Consider the following 20,062-nt stretch of genomic DNA (forward strand, 5'->3'; position numbering starts at 1 on the left):
CTGTGGGAAGACTGCCTATCTTCAGGTTAGGGCACAACAGTAGGTGCTAACTGGGTGCTCGTGTTGTACTGGGTCCCATGCTAGAGTCTCTATATAGGTCACATCATTTACAAAAATTGTTACCAATTATTATCATTTTACAGATCTGGAAATTAGTAAATTCAACTTTTTACTGCTGCTAAGTGAAAAATCGTGTACTTAAACCCACTTACGTGACTTCAGAATCCATGTACCTAATCCCTGAGCATGCCACCACGTCATTATTGTTAAATATAAACAACGAAGGAAATTCTAAAATCACTTTTTGGGAAAAATTGCATCAACAAGGTCCCTCTAGTCAACATACTATTTTCCTTATATGAATACTGAACTTTGTTTCTTACTCTTCAAGCTCTAAAAACTAAGAGTCTGACATACAGAGCGGATCAGAATTTACCTTGGCCAAAGCAAATGCCTGGCAGTTAATAGCTATAGTCTGACATTGAGCTGCGCTTGCTATATCACTTAGGAAAATGCAGTCAATATTAGGTTGCAGAGCTTCCAATTGATCAAGCCAGAAAAAGATATTTACTTCACATCTGCTCGTTTTCTTTGCCAAGAAGAAAAGCAATTATCTGCTCTTGTACAAAATACAACAGCTGCTTGGACACAACACACATAAGAAAAAATGACGATTTTAGCCAGAAACTGGAGATCAAAATGATAAACTCAGCAAACTGAATGAATAATAGAAATGGATAGTCAAACCTGTGAAGTATCTATTATTTTCTGCTCTTTAGAAGACAATCATCAATTGAGAAGACTCAAGCCATTTAACAGGTATGGATACATGACACAGTTGCCCTCTATCGTGGGCTAAGAAATCAAATGCACTGGCAAGCCTCCTGTTACTTTTTCTTCAATGTGAAAACTCTACAAAACTTCAAAAATGAGTAAAGAAATTTTTTATATGAGACAACCTCAACAAACAAAATACTGAGCTTTCACAAATATGCAGGATTCAATTATGATAAAAATCTCAGAAGTATCATTTTATCATTCTCAAAAATATAACAGTATCAAATGTTTTGAGTTTTCTCACCATCACACTTAAATCGTAAGTTCCATCAGGCCTCATGATCAGACTTTCCTACATAGGAATCTCATTCAGATGAATATGCCACCACCCTGTTAACCTTCATCTGCTTCACTCCCAAGTTCCTCCATGACAGGACTCCTGCCTACCTTCCCAACCTCATCTCCCACTGCTCATGCCCTGAGCTGCTCCTAGTTGCACGAATTCATGTACACACACACACAGACACACACACACACACACACACACACACACACACACACACACACACAGGCATTCTGCAGTTGCACCCCTCTGCGTCTTTGTCCAACCTATGCTTTCTGCCTGGAGAGACTGTCATTGTCTCATCTGTTAAGACTCAGCTTGAGCCAAACTTGCCAAGCTGGCTAAGGTCACCTCTCCTGTGATCCCATAATTCTGTGTATATACTTCTGGCATTGCACTTGCCATCCTGAATGAAATTATCTTTTTATTTGTATGACTTCCCCACCAAGATTTAAGCTAATCCATGCTGGGCCAATCAATCTCTTTTTTGAAAATTTTGAGTTAGGGCACAGTAATTCTATTCTATCTCTTACAGAGAACTGAATAGAGAGACTGTATGAAACTGGAACCGAGGCAGTCCTGCACTCATCAAATTAAGAAAATTCCATCTTATTTTTTTTGAGACAGAGTCTTGCTCTGTCACCCAGGCTGGAGTGCAGTGATGCGCTCTTGGCTCACTGCAACCTCCGCCTCCCTTGTTCAAGCGATTCTCTTGCCTCAGTCACTCGAATAGCTGGGATCAGTCATGTGCCACCACGCCCGGCTAATTTTTGTATTCTTAGTAGAGATGGGGTTTCACCATGTTGGCCAGGCTGATCTTGAACTCTTAACTTCGTGATTTGCCTGCCTTGGCTTCCCAAAGTGCTGGGATTACAGGTGTGAGCCACTGCACCCAGTCTCCATCGTTCTTTCTCTATTTATTTTTAAATGATGAGGTCTCACACTGTTACCAAGGCTAGAGTGCACGGGTGTCATTGTAGCTTACACCAGCCAGGAATTCCTGGGCTCAAGTGATCCTCTTGCCTCAGCCTCCCAAGTAGCTGAAACCACAAGTGTGTACCACCATGCCCAGCCCATTAAAAAAAAAAATTGAGGAGATGGGGTTTGTGATGGTTAATGCTGAGTGTTTGTGATGGCTAATACTTGATTGGATTAAAAGATACTAAGTATTAAACCTTGGCATGTCTGTGAGGGTGCTGCTAAAAGAGATTAACCTTTGAGTCAGTGGGCTGGGGAAGGCAGATCCACCCTTAATGTGGTGGGCACAATCTAATCAGTTTCCAGTGAATATAAAGCAGGCAGAAAAAGGTGAAAATTGAGACAAGCCTAGCCTTTCAGCCTACATCTTTGTCATATTGGATGCTTCCTGCCCTCAAACATCAGACTCTAAGTTCTTCAGTTTTAGGACTCGGACAGGCTCTCCTTGCTTCTCAGCTTGCAGATAGCCTATTGTGGGACCTCGTGATCATGTAAGTTAATATTAATAAACTCTTTACATATACACACACACACATATATATATGTTTTTAATAAATATGTATTAAAGATATCAAAAAAAACCTTTTAAAAATTACTTTGCCAATGTACAACTTTACTACATTATAATTATTAAAGGCAAAATACATGCAAGGGAGAGCTTAATCTTTTTTAAATATTGACATTTTCCATCAATGCATTTGAGCTAAGTTCCAAGGACTTAGGTAGCCCAAAATTAAGAATGGAAAAGGAAAAGAGAAAAATGACCAAATGAACACTAGCAAAATTTTTTCCAAAGTCTGTGTAGTCGCAAGAGTCTCTCATTATGGTATTTCATTTTAGGTCAACCTCTAACTCTCACACAATTTCTAACTACAGACAGGCCAATGGAGTATGATCATTTCAAAAGAAGAAGAAAACTGACAGTACAGTTCCTAAGAGTTTGAAGATAATAGACTTTCTGGAGAGTAGCAAATGACATGAGATCAACCAGCTTGTCTCCCATTTTTCACTTCATGGATAAGAAAAACCAAGATCTAGGGAGCGAAAGTAATTGGCTCAAGGGACATTGCAGATCAAAATTCAAGTAGGACCCAGTTTTCCCACTGGCCGGGCTTCTTGCACTACCCTATGCTGTCTCTCATTTCTTTGTCTCTAGCACAACCTGAGACATAGCTATTCTCTAAAAAAGAAAGCACACACATACACCCCAAAACAAATCAGTGACTATTGTTCAGGTTTTTCAAAAACAATAAGGAGAGACAATGAAAAGAGTTTTTATGCTGAAGACATTCTGTTCTCTTAGTCATCAACCACGATCACATCTACATTTTCTGCATAAAAATATCTGGAGATTGGTACCCAATTTTGACTTACCTGAATGGTTTACCTTTATAACCTTGGCAGTTACAAAGAAAGGAGAAACACATTATATTGTGGATAAATGCACAATCTCTCCCTGACTCTGCATGCCAAGTCAAACTGAAGCTCTATCATGAAAGAGACCACTTTTTAAAATCAAAGCTTTTTTTCATCATAATTGCAGTGTGGATCATCATTCCTTTCACAAAGTCACACTCCTTTCATAATCACAAAGAAAAATTACTTAAGGAAGCCAAATGAAAACTGAAAAAAAATCTCTGATAAAGACTTAACTGTCAGGAACCAAAAGCTCTACTGTGTAACTCAAACAATGAAATATATTAGTTTTTGATTAGGTACCTAGAGCATGTCTAGCTCTTAACAAAAGACACAAACATTATTCATTCCTGCCATCCAACTCTGGCTGGTTGTTTGGGTTTGGTTGTATTCTTTATTTTTCTGAATTATATATATTAATTGCCTTCATCTCTTAAAAATCTATACTTAACATTCATTTTACCAATACTTATATAGGTTAAATCATTAAGGGCAAATATTTAATGACAAGTCATTAATGAAGACTGTAGCTTAGGCTGACTTCAAAATCAATATGCATTTTTAATCTTATATATAAAGTTATAAAGATCATAGCTTGAATAATATAAATAGTATCAAAAATTCATAAACCTACAAAATGAAACACATCCTCCCATAAGGTCATCTATCTAAAAATCTAGTAAAATATTCTTTATTATTTGCTTTTCAATGTAATGATTTGTTTATTGAAGTGATCATCATTCAACATACATCAAAAATTATTTTAAAAGATCAGCTGTTAGTCTCAGAAACTAAGAACAACTCTGTGTGCCTTTTGAGACAACTTATAACAAGGATGGCATTCATCAGTTAAGAATTAAGTATTATTGTAAAGATTCTATTATCCTGTTAACCTTTAAAGGACAAGAATGTTTTTCTCTTATAATCTATTTCCCTCTAAAATACTGTAAGCTCATAAAATGAGGTAAAGTAACTAAATACCATAAAGTCAAACCAACACTATACAACTTTCCTTCATGGACACAACAAAGAAAAGGTGAATTCTGTAAAAAGAAAAACTTTCTAAACAGTAATTCTTCCACATTGGCTTTGGCATAAAATAAACATGGGAGAGAGGAGTTAAATCCTAGCACTACCATTTATGAAAATCCACAATTAAGAGCTATTTTAAGCTGTTTTATGTACTACCTCATTTGTTTTTCACAATAATCTCATGGGATAGGCCATGGTGCACACAAGGAAACTAAGACACAGACAGTGTAAGCAAACTGCAAAAGATCATATGCCTAGTAAGCAGTGGGAGCAGAATTAGAACCCAGGCGCTCTGGTAGGAGTCCATGTTCTTTACTGGTAATGTACACTGCCAACCTCATAGACTTTGTAAGAATTAAAATTGTAAGCCATCTGTAAAATTTGAAGCATGGTTCCTGGCCATTGGGAGTGCTATAGTGGTACTCATAATGTGGACCATGATGAAAATCATGATCATCATGCTTGCTTCTGAATTTTAAGAGAATTTTCAAATCATTTCCACTTCTAAAATTCTGGTTTTCTTCTAATGGATAAAATGTCCTTCCAAACCTCTTGAATTTTTTTAAAAAATATTTCATTTAAGCATGTCTATCTTTAAGGTTCTGTCATATTGAGTCTACAATACATAGCACAAGATCAAAACCTGTGCCAGACAATTTTCCTAGCAACAACCTGGAAAGCCCACCAAATTATGTGAAACCACAATGATCTATTACTTGGCATAGAATAATGTTCTCATGAAAAAATATTTATATATCCCCTGAGTGTTTACAATGTTAAGATGAACTGATACAGTTTTTATTACAGTCACTCCACAAACTGTCAGTAGGTTACATTAAAAAAGATAAAGAGAACGAAATTAAACTGGTTGACAGTAGCATTAACTAAAAGGCGAAGATAGCAGCAGCTAACTCCCTGCAGCACCGTAAAAGCACTAGCTGTGTTCTGCAGAAGAATAGAGCTGTTTGGTGGCCTTGAAGTCAGCTGCCACTCTCTTACGCACACAGGCCAGAGGTTGAGTATTCCATATGGTGTCTGCTGAGCTGATGGAAAGCCATGAGACCTGAGATCCTCTTTCAACAGCGTATTGTGACAGTGATGGGATTGCATGCCAACAAGAAATGCCTACGTTCTGATAGCGTTCTCTTTCAACATATGTCCTTGTGCATCCAGTTGGAAGGCAGATGCCTAAGCTTGATTACTCTACACTGAGAAAGGAAAGAACTTATCATCCACTGACTGAAATTCACAGGGGATCAAATATTGCCAAGAACCGATACCCAATCAAGATGAAGCAGAATGAACCAGGGACTGTCAGCAGTTAGAAACTACCAACTGCTACCCATAAATTAAAAGGAATTTTTGCCTCCTTAGCATGTGATTTATCTAGAAGCAGCTTTTAGTGCTAACTTCTGAATGAAGCCAACAAGCACTTTATTGAAATGATGCATTTTAGTGCTGAGTTCCATTCAGGAACCAATGTGGAGTTCTAATAAGCTTTCAGATGAACTCATAAAGATGATTTCTGTTTTATCACATACTGTGGGTCTGGTTCAGAAGGGATGACATCCCTCTCAATTAATGGCTAAGAAATAGTAATAGAAAAAACAAAAAGCTCTCTTCAAATTCTCTAGCCACCAAAGAAAACACTTTTCTGGCAAGGTCTGTATTTGAGAAAAGCTACTTTAATGAGACTTGGGAAATGAGCTTGGGTAAATAATCCACTGAAGAACATTAAAGGCACAGTAATGACTCTTCCAATCAACACAGTTCATAATTCAGAAGACTTGTGACACTAACTGACACAGTTTATTTTAAAAAGTAAGTTTTCTACTTAACTTTTTTTTCTTTTTAGAGGCAAGGTCCTGCTCTGTCACCCAGGCTGCAGTGCAGTGGTGCGATCATGGCTCACTACAGCCACAAATTCTTGGGCTTAAGTGATCCTCCCACCTCAGCCTCTCAAAGTGCTGGCATTACAGGTATGAGCCACAGTGCCCAACCTTATTATTTTTATTTATTAAAATACATTTCCCACCATTTCTGTCACACCTACAGCAAAACACCACCATTCATTTACCCTTCTCAATAAACTATTTCCTTCTCCACAGTAGATCAGTTGCCTGCCGTAATTGCCCACCTCCCTTCTCCAGTGCCTTAACATTCACTCAGTGTGCCTGTAGTCCTGACCTAATACCAAAGAACACAGGGTCTTAGCAAAATCTATGGTCGATTCACTACATTAAAAAGAAAGTGGATCAGACACAGTGGCTCCGCTTGTAATACCAGCACTTTGGGAGGCCGAGGTGGGCGGATCACCTGAGGTCAGAAGTTCAAGACCAACCTGGCCAACATGGCAAAACCCTGTCTCTACTAAAAGTACAAAAATTAGCTGGGTGTGGTGGCACACCTGTAATCCCAGCTATTTGGGAAGCTGAGGCCAAATTCTGAGAATCACTTGAACACAGAAGGTGAAGATTGCAGTGAGTCAAGATCACACCACTGCACTCCAGCCTGGGTGACAAAGCGAGAGTCCATCTCAAAAACTTGATTAAACAAGAAACAAAAAACAAACAAACAAAAAACTGAAGAATGGAAAAAGCTCAGGGATGCATATGGATAAAGATCAGGAAGGATATCATTTGGGTATTATGTCTGAATGATAAGACCCTGAGTACCAACAGTTATAAAGTTGTTTCATAATACATAACTTTAATCATACTGGTTAGTTTGGTCAGTGTCATTATATAGTTGAGCCTAAAAGTTATTACTTTCATGGGTCTACCACCATCATGCTCCTACCTCCTGAAAAGAACTCACAGTGATCTGGACACAGTCATCTAAAAACTACATTTAAAGATTTAACTATGTATGCCATTGAAGAGTGAATTCCATAGTAAAATGTGGTCCAGTTCATCTATACACAAAGCAAGGAAAGCAAGGAGAAAGCTATTAGCAGCAATTAAAAATTTGCAAAGATCCTTTAAAATAAGATCTTAGTTCATATCTGCTTCCATGAGGTGGTTTGTGTTTTTAATGTGCATTACTGAGGTTTATATTTTAAGCGATTTTTTAATGAGGGATGTGATATTTATTAAATAAATATGAACCTACAAACTTCACTTTTAACTGTTACATGTATTTTCTGTGTAGACCCATTAGTTAACTCCACACCTCTTATATTCAGACATTTCATTTTTGAAAGCAGCAGCTGAATGAGACTGAAAGTGGCTCATCTGAGATGAATCAATGAATATGATGTATAAGGAGGAGAAAGAGAACTCTATTCATCAATAATGCAGGCTTTCAACACAGATTTGTTCCATCACCTGCAAATCTCCTATCACTAGCTCACTAGGCTTCTCTAAAAGATGGTATGAGGCTGGTAATAATCTGGAACACATTTTCCCTACTCATAGAATCATACGTGTGGCGTAAAAGTTCAAAAACCTACCTCAGGAGTTTAATTTGCACCGCTTTTCTTACTTTGGGGGAAAAGGAGTGCAGTACACAGTCTACAGCAATAAAACATAAAAATGACACTTAAAAGATCAGTTACCCATTTTATCATTGAAGGTCAAAATATGTACATGCCTCCCTACATCCCTTGAAGTTAATTACCTTACAATTCACTTTAGTGCCAAACTGTTCTCTAGTCCTAAACTGGTCTTAGTTTTTTTATTTGCATGCCTATGTGCAAGGTATTTACAGAAAAAAAAAACTTTAAAAAGCCACTGAAATGAAAATCTAACCATTAACTTGCTCAAAAAAGTAGAAAAGAAGTTCATTTTATATAGAAATATCATAATCATCATCCCATAAACTTTCATAAGAATAGGGCTTTATTTCACTGCCATATTCCCAGCACCAAAAGTAGTGCCTGACACATAGTAGGTGCTCAGCAAACAGTACTGAATGAATGAATGATCCATACCATACTTTGAAGGGCAGCAGAGGAAAGAGGAAATGTCCAAGAATTTATTGAGCCAAGAACTGTCTTTAATATCTATTGTGGTCATTGTCATTTAAATATGAAACCAATCAAGTATATATGAAGAATAACTATACATATATAGGTGTGTATATATTTGATGTATATGGAATGAAGATAGGATTTCATTTAGAATTCACTAGGCTTTCTAATGTGAAAGGGAAAGTGTGTCCATGTGTGCATGAATTTGATGTATTTAAGATGTTGGGGGGTGTTTACACATAAAACATTTCTCATTTCCCACAGAGTAATTCAGTAAAAGAAGCATGAACTAAAATGTCATCTGATTTTAGAGTAGGTACTCTCAACTCTAGGCTTTTCATTTTACTTTCTACCCATAAGTCAATCACTAAATCACATAAAAACAGGCAAACCAAATAAATGACCTGCAGTAGGATTTTTTTCCTGGGCTTAGATTTTTTTCCCTGTATTACTTAGTTTCTGAAAACAATATTTTGCCTGATAACATTGAGCCCAATTCTTGTCAACCTCACACCAATGCATCCAATATGACTACGTCCTAATAGTTTTGAAGTTGAACCATCAAGAAAAAAAAAAAAAAAAAAAAAAAAAAACTCATTTCCTGCCTGTATATTGCAGGGTCAGAATTTTCACCATGCATCCTGGTGTTCGGAAACCCAAACAGAGAAAATAATATTCAGAATACTAAACTAATAATAATGACGCTGCTGGCTTCCATGTGCTGAGAGTCCACGGTATGCCAGGCACCAATTACATGCTCAGTATGTGTACTAATGCTTTTAGTCCTGACACCCAGTATGAGTGACATGCTGCTATCATTTTCCCCTTTGATAGATGAGAAAACTGAGGTTCACAGAGCTCAAATAACTTGTCCAGGATCAAGTAAGTGATGGAGCCACGATTTAAATGCTCCATCTGCAGAGTCAGAGATCTTCAGAACTACGATGACGTTGTCTCTTCTAACTTTTATTTGCTTTACCTGATCACCTTCTGACAAAAGTACAAGCACAGTGTTCTAAAGTAATTGTAACAGTAATCGAATTTTTACTCAAATGTATGACACCTTCTTTTTTCCCAAAGAGCAGATATATGACAACTTTCCTTTCTATGGAGGAAAGATGGTCCTGGCCCACAAACACATTAACTTAGTGAGAATCTGGCCCAATTCCAGCTGTGCTAGCTACTGCTCTCCAATCATCATTTTCTAAAATAGCCTGCTACTTGAGGTTAAAAAAAAAACAAAAAGTAATCTATAAAGCATGTCACCTAGCTTGATATATTATCACCAATAACCCATATTGAAGCAAGTCAAGGTGTCTCATTTGTGGAACCAGAGGTGACTGCAAGAAACTTTGTACCTGCTGAGAGTTCAATGGAGAAGCCAGCTCCACATATAAATGATACAAGCACCCTGCCTCTTCCCCAAAGCTTAGCCCTCGCCCTGGACTCTGGACTTCAGAGCATAGTAAATGAGCAAAGCACAAGTTTAGGAGTCAAACAGCCTGAGTTCCAATCCTGACCCTACCACTTACTATGCGAACTTGGACAAGGTTTTTTAACCTCTAAGCCTCAGTTTCCTTATAGCAATGGGAGTTGCAATATTTAGCCTAAAAGAGATACCACAGTGGTTGCATGGGATAACATATGGGACATGCTGGCCCCCTTCCTGGTACACAGTAGTTGGATAACAAAGTTTTCTTCCCTCTCCTGAGGGATCTTCTCACTGTTGTGTTAGAGCTGGCTGACACTGGTTTGGAAGAGCTGACTATTAAATTTGTAGGAATTTTACAAGCCACTTATTTAAAAAATAGCCATTATTGAAAATCAAATGACATAAACAAAATTAAATACATCATATTTTAAACAAGGTACTAAATACTCAAAGCTCATTATTCTTGAGTTGGTTTTTGCTTCACTTTTCTATGACCTATGCTTTTGAGGTTATTTGTGTCTACTGCATCTATCTGATAGAAACGCTGCATCACGGCGGGCTATGACACAGCCCTCACGGCGCCATGTTCAGTGAAGTCACACTCGTAGCTTGAAATCAGTCACAGTGGGAGTATTTACATTAGCAAACACTACAAATCAGGAGTCCCTTTCTTTGGAGAGCCAGTTATTAAACAATTAGCAGCACATAACAGGTGTGTGCTGGTTATCTAACAATACACGTATGTATGCGCGTGCACACCCACACACATCCGTAAAATTTAAAATAAAACTGGAAAGAAAAATGAACATTCCTCCCACTAATAACCTTTTCCTCATTTCTTCATTGGCAAATTTATTGGAAATGTTCCACTATGCTTAATTTCCAACACTTCCTTATCATCCACTCATCAACTGATCCATGTTGCAATTATTTAAGCAGGTGCTATTGGCCAGACCCTGTTGACAGGAGCTGGCAACCCACCCGTGACACACCCTGACATGAACCTGCCCCAACCGAGTTCATACTCACGTGGCAGCCCAGCTTCTGTGAATGTCTCCAATGATCTCTGTACTCCTTTCCCCTGCCTCTTTAGCCTCCGTTTAAAAAATTCACAATGTCCCCAATTGTTTCATCTTCTTTCCCTCCGTGGCCCTCAACAAAAATGTAAAGATTTGCTCAATGTTTTAACCCTTTATTCCTCTTCCCTTTTCCTCAGGAATTTCCACCTTACTGTGATTTTGTTCTCTCTCCAACCCCCAGAAAACCTACTGCTCCCCTAATTTCTCCACTTAGTAACTAACGCCACCATCCACCCACCTGGTTAAGCCAGAAACTTGGAAATCCTTGTTTCCTTCCTTTCTCTCTCCCCATCATCACAAACACTAGTGAGTCCTGTTGGGCCTGTATCAGAAGGTGTATCTCAAATCCAGCTCATCCCTTCATTGCAGTTGCTATGACACTCAGCTAAGACTCCCTTTCCCTCACTCAGCTTGTATGAAAGCCTCCTAACCCTTTTCCCTTCTTTGCGATTGTCCCCAATATCCTGAATCACAAAGAGGCCAGAGGGAATGTTTTTAAAAGAAATGTAATCATGTCTGTCTATACTTAAAAAAATAATAATAAAACTTCAACATCTTCCCATTCCCCTCAGAATAAAATCCAAACATGCTTCCACAGCCAGCACAGCCCTTCACCTGTGCCCTGACCGATCCTTGCCCTCACCCCTTCTTCTCCAAATTTGCTCATAACCCTCAAGCCCAGAACCCTCTGCCAGATCTTTGCACACCTTCACTGACTCCTAACCTCATTCAGGAGGATTCAGAAGTTTTCCTTGGTCAACCAACCTGAATGCCTTCAGGCCAAGCCATCGCTCTCCGTCACATCCTGCCTTACTCTCTTCTTAGCACTCACATTGTTCATTCGTTGTTGATTATTTACCATCTACCTTCTTCTACTAGAAGGAAAGTTATACAAGAACAAGGACCTTGTCTTTCTTATTTACCAGGACACTCCTGGTGCCTAGAACATGCCTGGCACTTTTCAGCCACTTAACAGATATTTATTGATGAATGAACAAAAGAATGAATGACTGGGGCAAGATAAAAAAAAAAACACAGGCAAAGGTGAGAATAACTGAAAACCAAGACTACAGAAAGAAGGAATTCTAAGGGACTACACAGAAGAGTAAGAACAGCAATCTGAAGTGGTAAAGTGCTAATCCTATGAATGGAATTTCCATATGTTAAAATAATTTGGAGGTCATTAGGCTGAGGTGTCTCTGGCAACCTGCATCCCCACATAAGCCGAGAAACCCAACTCAGTGTAAACGATAAAATGAAATCAAGCTTAACCACTAAGTAACCTCTAACTAGGAACTTTCCACTCCAATGATCCATATAGGAATATTGCTCCCCTTTAACCAATCAAATATTTCCTTTGCCCTGCTTCTGCATTCGCCCTATAAAAACTTTCCCTCCTGCCTCGGCAGGGGAGCCCAAACCTCAGAGGTCTGGAGCTGCCCAATTCATTAATCACTGTCTGCTCAAATAAACTCTTTAGCTTTTTAATGTGCCTAAGTTGATCTTTTAGCATATATTTGTTATGTTCTCACTTGCACATGGACTGAGCTATTTTGGAGACAACCTAAGTTAGTGAGCAACACCTGTCCTGATAAATCCATGCTGATTTTCATGGCTACATCAAAATATTAAAAAATAAAGAAGAAAAGACAATCATATGCACTAAAGATCTTCAGACATCTTCAAAAACATTTCAGAAAGGAAGAGTCCTCTGGGTTTCCTCCCATATTTGCATTGTAATAAATTCAGATCAAGCACAAAGAGCAGAGAGAGGCAGGAGAAGTGGAGGGAGAACACCCACCTCCCCGAGGAAACAAAGGGTGCCTTCTGATGCCTGAAGCTGCACAGACCCACACCTCATCACAGGCAGAGAGCAGGGCTTCCGCTTGCTTCATCTAACTACTCCTTTCTTATCCATTGTATTATAGGGCAGGAAAAGAGGGAAAGGGGAACAGAAAGAAGGGAAGGAGGGAAGCATGAAGAGAGGGAGGTCACAGTGTGCTGCCTCAGTGCTTCACTTCCCCAGGCACCCAAGGCTGCACTAGGTGATGCTGGGATGTTTAAAACATGCAAGAACCAAGAAACCCAGCCCAGTACCTCATCATGGACCACACAGCTGGTGGGGACACCGGGAATCCACTGCTCTTGGGTTCCGATGGCAGTGGAGAGTGGCAGCCACCCCAAGCTCCTTTGTGAGGGAAACGCTGGTGCTTCCCATTCTCTCGGTGAGGATGGCCTGGCAGTGAGGAGGGCTGGGGGCTCCCGGGCTGCTGTGGGCTACGTGGACAGATGGCCCCATTGCTCCTGTTATGCATGGAATTGAGGGAAGACAAAGTCAAACAGAATGACAAGGCTTGCAACAACAGATAGCAGTATGCCGCCCCGCCCTCAAGTCCTGCTTCCTGGAAACAATCATTCTCAAGTCTTTAGCTCCTGTGTTTCTGACATTTATTGCCATATTATTAAAACAACATAATTATACATATTTTTTCAATTTTAAAACTTATCCTACTGACTTACAACACTATAACTGAGTCTTTCTTAGATTGCCACCAACACACACACACACACACACACACACACACACACACACTTCTTCACCCCTTACACTCCAAATAGGTTTATCTCAGAATATTTGGTTGAAGTGGTATTAAGGATTTACATTATTATGATCTTGTAAGATATTGCTCATAGCTGAACTATCCAATAATTACATTTTTTTCTGTTATGAATTCTCTGAGATATAACTCATAACCACTAGATGGGCAAAAATTTAAACATCTGATACTACCAAGGGATGGTCAGAAAGTGAAACAAAGGTGATTCTCATTCCTGCTAGAAGCATTTCAGGAGCAGTGTCTTGGGACGTGATGCAGTCAACGTGCATCTATCCTTTGCCCAGCAACTACACTTCCATGGTTATGCCTGAAAGAAACCTTCATGTGTTTGCACAAGAATATATGCACAGAAATTCCACTGCAGCGTAGTTTATAATAGCGAAAATGTGGAAATAACCTAAATTCCAAACCCAGAAAAATGGTTAATGATAATTATATGTTATATAGCAGTTAAGATAAATAAAATATAGCTATATAAATCAACACTGATAAATCTCAAAAGCCCAATGGTAAATGGAAATAAAAGCAAGCAATACCATTTATGTAAAGTTTGAAAATACACAAAATGATAATTTTGATATTCACTGGCATGTGTGTACGTGAAGCAAAGTACTAGCAACAATCATGGAAATGAAAAGTGCCAAATTCAGGATTGTAATTCCCTCTGGAGAGAGAGGTTAAGGACTGTGGGCGGGGAATGTTACTTTCTAGATGCTGGAAATTATATCCTAAGTTTTTAAAAAAGAAAGATAACTTTCAGGAGCTGATCTTTCCCTGAAAATCTTTCCTCCTAAAGATGTCAAACAGAAAACATCACATACTATCTATGTGGCCCAATCTTAAAATTTAAGAATAAATCATACTTCTTGTAGGAAAGTACTTGCAGCACTTTGTTTCTATTACTGTTTCTTTCCTGCTTCCTAAATCATGCAATGAAAGATCTCAAGAACCACCTAGTGCTAAGATGTTTACTCTAAATTAGCAGGTAAAGTAGGGACTGGGGAGTAGACCCCTAAGTGATTGTGTAAAACTTTATGTATATGTGCATTCCTCTGGGGACAAAACTTTGTGAAATTCTCAAGAGTCCATGATCCCCCAAATACTCAGAACCTCTGAGCTGGGTAACTGTCTCATGATGCCTGAGCAGCAGATGTCCTGCGAGGTCTCCTGAGTACCTGCCATGTGTTCCTCCTGGGAGGCAATAGTGCTCAGGGCTAATCCTGTGGACCTGGAGCCACATGGACATGGCCCCAACTTCTGGCTCCCCTTGGGCTGGCTGACTGCGGTGGGGAGGATTACTTTCTGTGCCTCTGTTTTCTCCTCTGTAAAATGAGGATAAAGGTTGTTGCGAGCAAATAGCATGGCACAGTGCCTAGCACAGGGCAGCCCTTAGGTGGTATTAACTATTTTGGGCCAGGTCTCTGTGTTACATCCTCTGGTTCCTGCCTACCACTTTTCACAACTGTAGTCGATCACTCCTCGAATTACTCACATAATGTCTGTCTCCACCAACATCTTGTGTACTTTTTGCTGGAAGGAACCGTATCTGTCTTGCTCTTGGCAAGGCAGAATGAGTATGTGTTGAATGGGTGGATAAAAGCACGAAGAATGAATGCCTTCACTTAGGCAGCTGCACTGCTGGATGTGAAAGCTAAAAGTTTCTTAAAAAAAGAAAGAAAGAAAGAAAGAAAGAAAAACAGACTAAGCTGTAGGACTTCTGTCAGCAGTATTACCCTCCCAATGAATTTCTGGCTGTTTAGTTTGATGAAGATTAAGAAAGATTAGCAAAGAAAGAAAAGAGACAATTATCCGTTTTGAAAAAGGCCTGGCTCAACAGTGACTACATGAAGAAGAAAAAAGGAGGTGTAGGCACCCATGGGCTGGAGAGCCCCAAGACCAGAGGAGACATGACTTCAATGACAACATTAAAATAGCTCTGGACTGGACCACACGGGAGAACGCATCTGCAGTCAGCTGTCTTATCTTTTTGCTATCAGTGAGGCACAGCAGAAAGAAGGAGGTTGAAACAAGGTAGATGCAAGAAGGAAGCAGAAAGGGGTTTATAGTTTGTTTTCTGAAAAGTAAGATGGGCAATGCAATTACTCCCACTGGTTAGAGGATAGGGAGGAAAGGCATCCTCATATAGACCAAAGGGAATGAGTGCCTTTGGTTCATGGTTTTCTCGGCATGAGTTTGGGTCAAAGTGATCATTTGGCTCCATGATTTTACAAGCCTCTGAGACTTACCGAGACCCAACACAGCACTATACTCTTTTTAAATTATCCCCAGCTATCACACTCCCAGGCAGGAAGGTAATCAGAATTTCCTGACTCATCTCAGTTTATTACCACTCAATAGCACTGCTCTTATCTTTATGTCAAGAAGTATAAAGAGGTAGGAAACGGGATTTAAAAAGCAGGATTTTTTTTTAAAATAAAATTCTTCATTTGATAAGGCAGAAGAATAAATTAGCCACAACTTTTAAAAGTTTAAAAGTAAGGACCTTATAATTACTGAAAAATGGGGTCTGCTTGCAAAATTACTGGTAATTACAGATTTGATGGGGAAGGAAATTATAGTAGGTGTTTGAACTTTTAATATGCCTTAGTGATTCTTATCATCTATAAGCCACAACACAAAATGAGTGTGCCTTAACTTTTTAAAATAAATTGGGCTACTAAATACGCTTGTTCATTAATTTGGATATGACGTGTATGTACTCCTGCATGGTGTAGACTGGCTCTTTGTGAAATTCCAATGGGCGCTCCTGAAACTCTTAGGTAACAGCATCATTAGAAGAGCAGGCAAAGGGGCTCTTTGATGGATAACACTCATGCAAATACAGGGATCCAAAGCAAGCTGTTAAAAGCTGTTGCCACTGGCAATCACTTAATCACGAATCAAGATTTTCTCAGTAGCATGCGACCAAAACAAGCTAGCAATATAAACTTGCAATTAACACAGACATTTTTCAATTCCGCATTTGGGGCTCACAAAAACTTCATAGTCCTCATTGATTTATATGAAAGTATGAAGCATTTGAACATATACAACACACTTATCTTAATGAAATAAGCTTCGTTAATTACGAGACAGTCTGAGGTAAGATGACATTCAATAAAATGTTATACTTGTATTTTTTAAATGGAAGTTTGGAAACTATTGTTTTAAGTAATTCTTCCCTGCCCACGCCACGCCGTTTGATATCAAAACTTTAAAATGACTTACGACTTGTCTTGCTTGTGAGAAAGGGAAAAGAGGTCATACACCAAGCACACTCCAAACACCGTGATGCCTGTCTCTTTCACCAGCATTGCACAGGTCCCCAGAAGCAAACTGAGCAGCAAGAAGAAGGGAGACACCGTGGAAGGGAAACTTTCCCCAACACAGCCCTGATCCAGACTCCTGAAAAACAAGTTGGAGATCCTTTCAATCTCAGAAAGAATGTGGGCTGCTAAGAAATCCCACCTGTTAAAGATAAGCTCTAATGTCAATTTCCTTGTATACTAAGTAATTAAGCAGGTGAGCAGAGATTTCTTAAAGGGCCTTTATCCCAACAATACGAAATTTGGTACTTAAATCACAGTATACACAGACTATGGTAGGTAATAAATGAACACTAAAAAGCCATTTAAAATTCTACCAGAAAGACATACTTAGTCACATGAAAAGATGTTTAAATGAATACATTTTAAGTGAATAATCAAGTTACAAAACCATATGCATAAGCTCAGGAGCCACGTTCCCTCGGTTCCCTGCTAACCACAGCAGTTAATTAACAGGGTAATACAGGGCAAGTTACCTTACTTCTTGGTGCTTCAGTTCCCTTATGTGTGAAAAGGGATGACTGTTGTGGGGGGAATTAAACAAATGACTCGTTTACACATCAAGTGTTTATCACCATCATTATGTTAGTGAAGTGTTTTATATGCTTCCATACATAAAACAAAGTTGCCAGTGGATATACATGCCAAAATATACTCAGCATGTCTCTCCGGGATGAAAATGCAACTATTTTAACCTATTTTTTTCTTTTGGCTAAATTCATTTAGCCAAAATTTTAAAATTCATTTTTCTATGAGGATATCTTAGGTAAAATTTATTTATTTTTTCCTCAGTTTAATTTCCAACAAGGATTTTCAAAATCTCTCCAGTGCTGTTAAGCCTTTGTTTCACCTTGTAAAACAGAACTGGCCCCCTACCAAGAAATATCACTGTTCCCTTCAGCAGATACCACACCTATTGGATCCTATTCCTTTAAAGTAAAAGCCAATATTTCTGTAGTTCAGACGCTTTCTCCTTAGTGTTATGTCTTAGAACAATCACATAAGATTATATGCAAAATTTGCAGTAGATGGGCTTTTTTTTTATTGAGTTGGTCTATAGCTTAAATTTCTGAAAGTAAGAATGGCATGCAAAACAAATCTGTAATAACATGGCTCATTATCATACGGATATGGATATGCTGCAGGCCTAATCATGCCCCCAAACATATTAACCACACAGAACAGGGCTGAGAGAACAAGTTTAAACTCCTTCTATTCTAATGCCAGAGTAAACAAGAAACAATTAACTGTTAAATTTTGGCTTATATTTTCAGATTTCATAACACGCACATCATATGATTAAGAATGCAGTAGGATGCTGCAAAGCCAGGGGCAGAAGAAGAATTGCACTGTGCTAAGAAAATGTTCCACCCTTGAAACAAAACAAAACTTCCTAAGACTGAATTCAATTCATTATGGACCCAAAGTCTAAATCGGTTTGTAACAGGTTTCTCAATCTCAGCCCCATTGGCATTTCCTGCCAGAGAATTCTTTGTTGTAGGGACTGTCCTGTTCATCGCAGGATGTCTGTTCAGCAACATATTTTGCTTCTATCCACTAGATGCCATGAGCACCTCTTCGAGTTGTGACAACCGAAGACGTCTGCAGGTATTGCCAGATGTCTCCTGTGGGTAGAGGAGGTGGTGTCTAGGAAGAGGAGAAAAATCAACCCTTATTCAGAACCACTGATTTAAAACAGTGTCCCTCAGTCACTGTGGTTTGTAAGACTATAGGTCAATGAACTGATCCAAAGATCAGGGCCACCAAATGCTTAATCAGGCGTATCTCTGTGAAATTGGGCAATGTGGTTGACCTGCCCCCTTTTTCTAGGCTGTAATAATCTGTTTTCATGCTGCTGATAAAGACATACCTGAGACTGAGCCTTATGAAAGAAAGAGGTTTATTGAACTTACAGTTCCACATGGCTGGGGAGGCCTCACAATCATGGTAGAAGGCAAGGAAAAGCAAGTCACGTCTCATATGCATGACAGCAGGCAAACAGAGCTTGTGCAGGAAAACTCCCGATTTAATACCATCAGATCTCATGAGACATACACTATCATGAGAACAGCATGAAAAAGATATGCCCCCATGATTTAGTTGCCTCCCACCAGGTTCCTACCACAACACATGGGATTTGTGGGGATTACAGTTCAAGACGAGATTTGGGTAGGGACACAGCCAAACCATATCACAGGCCATGCTGCCCCCATTCACACTCTTTTTTAAATTATCTCCTTTATCGACACGGCATGACTCAGATGAGAATCTGATTGATTTATGGTAAAGGTGCAATATAATAGGAAATTATTTTAATGCTTTTCAGTTTCCCAACACAAAAAACTTCTGTATTTTGATGAAACTATATGTAAATTGAAAAACTACAGTCAAGAAATACTACTTTATGCTCAGCTTTATTGTTTTAAGCTCTGAATTACTTTGGTGAGGTTAAGAAAGAAAAAAAAAACTTAAGACCAAAATGAAAAGGAAAAATTAAGCAAATCATAGAAAAATAAAAGAGAGCACTGCATCAAATACATTTTGGCTCAGAGCTAAGATTCCAAATTCAATTCTCAGTAAGAAACTACAAATAAAATGAATGAAAAAACAAGAGCTTAGTTTCCCACCACTGGGAAAGCAATCCCTTTAAGATGCTACAAAGTGGTTCAGAATGGAGTTGGAAGAGAAAACGGCCCAGCATTGAGTAAGGAGCAAGTTTCCTATTCCTGGTCCCCGGAAAGCTTGCTGAGTACTTCACAATCAGAAGCATCTCTCCTCTCAGGCAGGTGCTCACAGTCTAAAACCATGGTACAGTTGCAATCACAGAGAAAGGCGCTGAGTCACACGTACCTGTTGTAGGAGAGAAAGGCCAACAGAAACAGCAGACACGCTAACACATCAGCTCTGCCAACAATCCCAGCCACCTTGAAAGTTAAAATAATAAAAAGTGAAAACCTTGGACAATTCCTTTCAGAAAACCATTACACAAATATGTTACAGAAATGTATTTGTTTTTAGGTAAATGAAAAATATAATGAAATAGAAAACTCACTGTCCAAGTTCTGCTATATGACTAACCACCTCTGATTAT

General features: G+C 38.9%; 1 protein-coding gene across 2 annotated transcripts in view; it reads right to left on the reverse strand.

The window, feature by feature from the left end:
- The window catches only part of TMTC1 (transmembrane O-mannosyltransferase targeting cadherins 1), a 273,230-nt gene that overhangs the window by 224,911 nt on the left and 28,257 nt on the right, over nucleotides 1-20,062 (reverse strand). For both annotated transcript variants that reach the window (XM_039472167.2, XM_010337431.3), the window contains exons 3-5: nucleotides 19,822-19,895; nucleotides 16,874-17,050; nucleotides 13,125-13,331 (exon numbers count right to left, since the gene is read on the reverse strand). In XM_039472167.2, coding sequence (XP_039328101.1) covers nucleotides 13,125-13,331; nucleotides 16,874-17,050; nucleotides 19,822-19,895 — 458 coding nt within the window. The remainder of the gene's footprint in view (nucleotides 1-13,124; nucleotides 13,332-16,873; nucleotides 17,051-19,821; nucleotides 19,896-20,062) is intronic.

Source organism: Saimiri boliviensis, chromosome 7 (genome assembly GCF_048565385.1).
Source record: "Saimiri boliviensis isolate mSaiBol1 chromosome 7, mSaiBol1.pri, whole genome shotgun sequence".
Classification (NCBI taxonomy): domain Eukaryota; kingdom Metazoa; phylum Chordata; class Mammalia; order Primates; family Cebidae; genus Saimiri; species Saimiri boliviensis.